The sequence below is a fragment of the Pipistrellus kuhlii genome, unplaced genomic scaffold, assembly GCF_014108245.1.
Source record: "Pipistrellus kuhlii isolate mPipKuh1 unplaced genomic scaffold, mPipKuh1.p scaffold_m20_p_9, whole genome shotgun sequence".
NCBI lineage: Eukaryota > Metazoa > Chordata > Mammalia > Chiroptera > Vespertilionidae > Pipistrellus > Pipistrellus kuhlii.
The window spans coordinates 31,136,660-31,142,659 of NW_023425595.1; the positions used below are offsets into that span (position 1 = coordinate 31,136,660).

The 6,000-nt window shown below is 37.7% G+C and overlaps 1 protein-coding gene across 1 annotated transcript; it reads left to right on the top strand.

The window, feature by feature from the left end:
- Positions 1–5,040: 5,040 nt before the first annotated feature.
- LOC118712466 (olfactory receptor 51G2-like) lies at positions 5,041–6,000 on the top strand. The gene has a single exon (XM_036426220.1). It carries the CDS (start codon positions 5,041–5,043, stop codon positions 5,998–6,000), a length of 960 nt encoding a protein of 319 aa, XP_036282113.1.

The window sequence follows — 6,000 nt, forward strand, 5'->3', positions numbered from 1 at the left end:
CAATTACTTTTAAACACAATGTAAGGGTACTCTCAGAAACAGACAGATCTGGAGAGGGCTAAAGGTTTTCAAATCACAATGGAGTTTCTTTATAGCCCATTGCAAAACTTGTTTGGCAGTGACATGGTTAAAGGCAGTTGCTGCCCCAAAGCCCATGGCATCTGTTGTGTTCATCAGGGAATAATATCCAATAATTGGCTGATTGGCTGTAAAATCACTCTTCGTTGCAAATTCATTTCTATTGTAACCTGGAGGATGATAAGAAATGTTCTCAGCTTTTTGCTCCATGTGGGTGAGTCAATAACACAGGGTTTAGAGAGGAAAGGGGTAAAGCCATTTGCCCCTTATTAATGTGCACTTAAAAATAGTGTTGATAATATGTTTTGAGTTAAGCACAGTATTTTAAAGATTTAGATAAAGAAAAAGGGGTATTTAGATCTATTGGATGAGTTTCCTGAATTATTCCTCAAATGTGCTGGCATAATAGATAAAACCAATTAAATGGGCAATTATGATGGGCTGGTTACTCATAGCAAAACTTCTCCTTGCTTTAAATACAGACTGAGAGAGGTGCACCTGAGGCTCTAAGAAAATGATTCTATTCCCCTCCAAGGGAGACAAGCTGAGATGAAAAGTTTGAGGAGCAGAATGATATAGTGGGTTGCTCATTTGTGATGACAGTTTAAAAAGATAGTCTGCTTCTTCTTGCAAGATGGAAGGTAACAGAATGATGATGTGAACTGAGAAACCCACAATAATCGAGATTAGTTGCAAATCTTTCAAAATCTTTAAAGAATCATCTTTGAGAAAACTCCTTACATTTTGGTCATAATAAGTGACTTTAAGACAAATATTAACAAGTATTATTTACATTATAAGTACTTTGCAAGGAACTCTTCAAGTCTTTCATCCATTATCTTATTTTATTATCAATTAAACATATAAAATTGGTATGCCATGAAAATTAGTACAATTTACCCATTTTCAATTTTCAGTGAATATATGGATATAATTCTAGAGAATATTTTGTGAGCATGAAACCCATTCTCTTATTATTTCATATTACTATCATGGCATAATATTGGCTCTTAATACTATTGATCTGAAATCCTAACGTTGTTGCCAAAGAAAATGGACTTTGTGTTGGGAAATTCAGCATGGTGTCCCACTCCATGTACTGTGATGCCACAGGTTTACACCTGATGGAAATTCTGCTGACAGGCCAAAATAAATAGTTCTAATAAGGAAGTAGCTGATAGTGTATTCTTGAAATTTTGGAAAAGTAGCTCTTGCTTAAACCCAAATTTCATCTGAGTATTTTTCCCACTGTTTTTGTACTGAAGTCAAATGCCTTGCTTTCTCAACTATATTCTTTTGCTTCTTAACACTAAATTCATTTATTCATCAAGTATTCCTTAGAAACTGAAAAAAATGGGAAAAGAATCACACAATCACACATATACTCATGAAACTTCCTCTTCTAGACAGTCAACTCAGCGTAATATGTACAAAAACAATATTCTCCGCAAATATGAGCATTTCAATGCCTTTTTATAGGTCCATTTTCTCAAATGATAAGTTAACTTAAGTCAGGAATTCTGGCTCTGCTTCCACTGTGGATATTCATTGTAATTGTATATATGCATTTGAAATTGATGGGTAAAGTGAGAAATCTTTCAGTTTGTTAAAGAAATGTGTGGTGTGGCTTTTTCTCTAATTAAAATACAGATAGTGACAGTGTAGGGTGAATGTAAGATGGAGAATTCACAAAGAGCATTTAGACACTTAATTTGAATGCATGGTTCTTCCCAGTCAATGTTTTTTTGTTTTGTTTTGTTATTGTTTGTGTGTGTGTGTGTTTTAACATTTCCTCAACTTATTTCCAGTTGCTCCATTAGTAACTGAATAAAAATTCATAAATTTATATGTAGAATCTTTTCCAATTTTCTAAAGTATCAGAATTTAGATAACTTACAGGTAAATTGATTTAAAATATTTTACTTTGTATGCTAAATTATAAGGAAAAACAGCATCAGTATTTATTATATTTACCATATGCTTTTTGGTCTTTAATGATCTGTGATCATTTGATAAATCTTAATGAAAGAATCTGTGCTTGTGACTGAGCACCATTGGGGCCTCATCAAGAGGTTAGCAAACTTTTTTTAAAAAAAATTTATCTAAGAATGTTCCTTTATTCTTAATTTATTCCCTTTACTTGTCTTTTACTTTCTTGCTTTAATGGGCCTGCAACAGCATTGGTCACTTCTCCTTATAAAGCAGTACTATACCTTCTTATGTACTGCAGTGTTTCTCAGATCTCTGGCTTAGAATCACCTGGAGGGCTTGTTAAATTGCCAAATGCTGGGCTTCAATTCCAGAATCCTGATTCAGTTGCTGATGCCCACGCCCTCTTTTATAATCCAGTGCCACTAGATATATATTCAGCACAGAAGAGAATATCCCCAATCTGCTAGTCAGGTATAATGCAGTTTTTCTTAAGTGATTGTGTTAGCTCTAGAGATTGTCTCTGTTCACAACTTGCTTATTTCTATTATGATTCCAGCTATAATAGATACCTATTTCCTAGTTTATTTGGGTGCTGATAACTTGAGATTTTTTTCCTGATGCATCTCTATACATTCTCTACCAATCACTCACTCACTCACCCATACACCTAAAAATTTCCAACTGCCTTGCACCTTCTTACTGTTTTTGCTTTTTCTCCATTACTCTCTCCTCACAGAGCTACAACTTACTTTCAATCTAAAATAACACCGCTTTCTCTTTCCACATTGTATCTTTTTATATATTTGAAATAATATTGACTCCTTATTTGAGGGACCTTATTGTTAATTTTTTAATAGTTCTATTACCAGAATCTAGAACAGTGATTAGGGTTGTTTAATTCTGGAAGGATTGAAGTAGAGAATAAGAGGAAAATCAGAAGTGGCCATTACATAGGAAATTTTTGAAAATAGAAACTTATAGGTGTTTATAGTTTTCTTTGATTTAAGGATAAAGCTTGTGTCTTGAATCTGCTGGTTAATAGCTGACATTTATCTTAAGTTACAAACCATAATGTGCAAAATACAAAATCATTTGGGTCAGAATTATTTCTAATCTTGGACCCTCCTTTTTTAATCTATGAGACTTCAGCAAAGTTATATACTTTTAATTTTGTTAATCGAGAAAACTGATCTGCCAATCTCTCAGGGTTAAGAGACTTTAAAATGATCTAAATGAAAATGTTTTATAAAGTGCTTTACATGAAATACAATGGTAATGAATTGCAATAGTAATGAATTACAATTGCACATGTTTACCTGCAGGAAAACAGGTGACAGAATTCAATATTATGTGGACGTCCTGTTCACAAAAAGAAGAATAATAGATTGAACTCCATAAGATATATAAAAGGGAAGATGACAAAATAAAGAAAAAAATTATTTTCTAAAAGCAAAACACCTCTAAATATATTATTAAATAAGATTTTTCAAAAATAAGTTGTCCTTATTGTTGTTAATATTTTTTAATATTCTCTATTTATGGAAAATTCAAGAAATCTCCTTCTGTTTTTTTAATTAGGAAGGAAGATTTAAAGTTTTCAAATTGAGTTTTCTTTATTGTGTTTAAAAAAAAAAAAGAAACAGAATTAAAAATGTATTAAATATAAGGAGGTAGCTGAGATAATAGGACATGAAAAGTGGCCAAATTCAAGAGTGAGACCACAAGGAAGACAGAAAATCTGTCCAAAGCTCATTGTATTTCTCTAGAGCACATGTGTCAAACACAAGGCCCGCGGGCCAAATCCGTCCCGCCAGGCCTTGCAATGTGGCCCGCACCGCGCTGTCATCACTGCACTCCGCTGCGTTTCCATCACAATGACAGTTTATGACTGTTCAGTAAACCATTCGGCCAGCGATTTAGGCTGGATTTTAGATTTTGACCCCTTCTCTGATTGAGTTCGACACCCCTACTCTAGAGACTACTTTCTCTCCAGTACATCTAAGTACTGATTCATTGGCAAATGCATGTCTTTTTTCTGATTTCTACATTCTCATCAGAATAATACTGAAGAGTAATCCATAAGTTTCAAAGTTCCTGTTCAATACTCTGTAAGTTAAGAATCATTGTATTAAATGTTCCACATGACCAGGTACATTAGAGAATGAGTTGTGTTTATATAACTGTCTAATTTATTTTTGCCGTAGCTTTATATTTTAAACTATATGTGTGATAAGAATTTGTGCATTTACACAGGTGCTTGACATAAAAAGAGGAATTATTTTGTATTCTTTTAATTATGAAAGATGCCTCTATGCAAAATTCTCATATTCACCGTAGTGGAGAAGCACCTATTCAAAGGCATTTGAAGGAAAACCTTACAGAAAGTGAGAAACCTTGATTCTGGTTCCAGATCAGGAACATCAACTATATTGGAGCCAGAGTCCATTCCCCCAAATTTATAATGTAGACTGGGGAATAAGTCTATCTTAGTCCCTTTCAAGAGCAGTTTCAAACATTCATTCAGGGTTAAATTATGTTGAGTGACTCCTGAGACAGACTTACATGTTTGCAAGATTTCTTTTAATGATTCAAATACGTACATCTTTTTTAAAAAGAGTCCTTATCACTGAAACCGGTTTGGCTCAATGGATAGAGCGTCGGCTTGGGGACTGAAGGGACCCAGGTTCGATTCCGGTCAAGGGCACGTACCTTGGTTGCGGGCATATCCCCAGTGGGGAGTGTGCAAGAGGCAGCTGATCAATGACTCTCTCTCATCGATGTTTCTAACTCTCTATCTCTCTCCCTTCCTCTCTGTACAAAATCAATAAAAATATATATATTAAAAAAAAAAAGAGTCCTTATGTATGAACTGGAAGAAAGACTTGGGAAGATTAAAGGCCATGATTGTCAGAGTAACATTTTGGGGAACTTAATGTCTTGGGTTGCAGAACAGGTTTTGATAGAGAAACTCCTTTGATTCCAGGACCTGTGAATGCACATCTGCTTGGAGTTCTCCCCAACCAGGTCATCATGTCAGACTCCAACTACACTGGCACCTCCTTCTTCCTAACAGGCCTCCCAGGCCTTGAAGCTGTGCACCCCTGGCTCTCCATCCCTCTTTGTGCCGTGTACATGGCATCTTTGACAGGGAACAGCCTGATCCTGTGGGTGGTGAGGTCAGAGCCCTCCCTGCACCAGCCCATGTACTACTTCTTGTCCATGCTGGCAGTGACTGACTTAGGGCTCTCTGCTTCCACAATGCCCTCCATGCTCACCATCTACCTGCTGGGTCTCAGGGAGGTAGCACTGGATGTATGCTTGGCCCAGCTCTTCTTCATCCACACTTTCTCCATCATGGAGTCGTCTGTGCTGCTGACCATGGCCTTTGACCGTGTTGTGGCCATCAGCAACCCCCTGCGCTATAGCACCATCCTCACGAGTCCGCGCATTGCCGGCTTGGGCCTGGCCATCATGGTGCGCAGCATCGGCCTCCACATCCCAGCCCCCGTTATGCTGAAGAAACTGCCTTACTGCCGCAATCGCCTGCTTTCCCACTCCTACTGCCTGCACCCCGATGTCATGAAGCTGGCCTGTGCTGACACCCACATCAACAGCGCCTATGGTCTCTTCGTAGTGCTCTCCACGCTGGGTGTGGATGCAGTGCTCATCGTCCTCTCCTATGTGCTGATCCTCCACACAGTGCTGTCCATTGCCTCCAAGGCAGAGCGCCTCAGAGCCCTCAACACGTGTGTCTCCCACCTCTGTTCTGTGCTGCTTTTCTACACACCCATGATTGGTCTGTCCATGATTCACAGATTTGGGAAGTGGGCTTCCCCATGCAGTCGTGTACTACTCTCCTATCTTCACTTTCTCACACCTCCGGTGCTCAATCCCGTGGTTTACACCATTAAGACCAAGCAGATTCGATTAAGGATGCTGCGCCTCTTCCGGTCAGATGGAGCTGGCATCAGAGACCCTCAAGATCATTAA

What these genes read in the sequence shown, in the direction of transcription:
- LOC118712466 (XM_036426220.1), top strand. Translation starts at nt 5,041, where the DNA reads ATGTCAGACTCCAACTACACTGGCACCTCCTTCTTCCTAACAGGCCTC.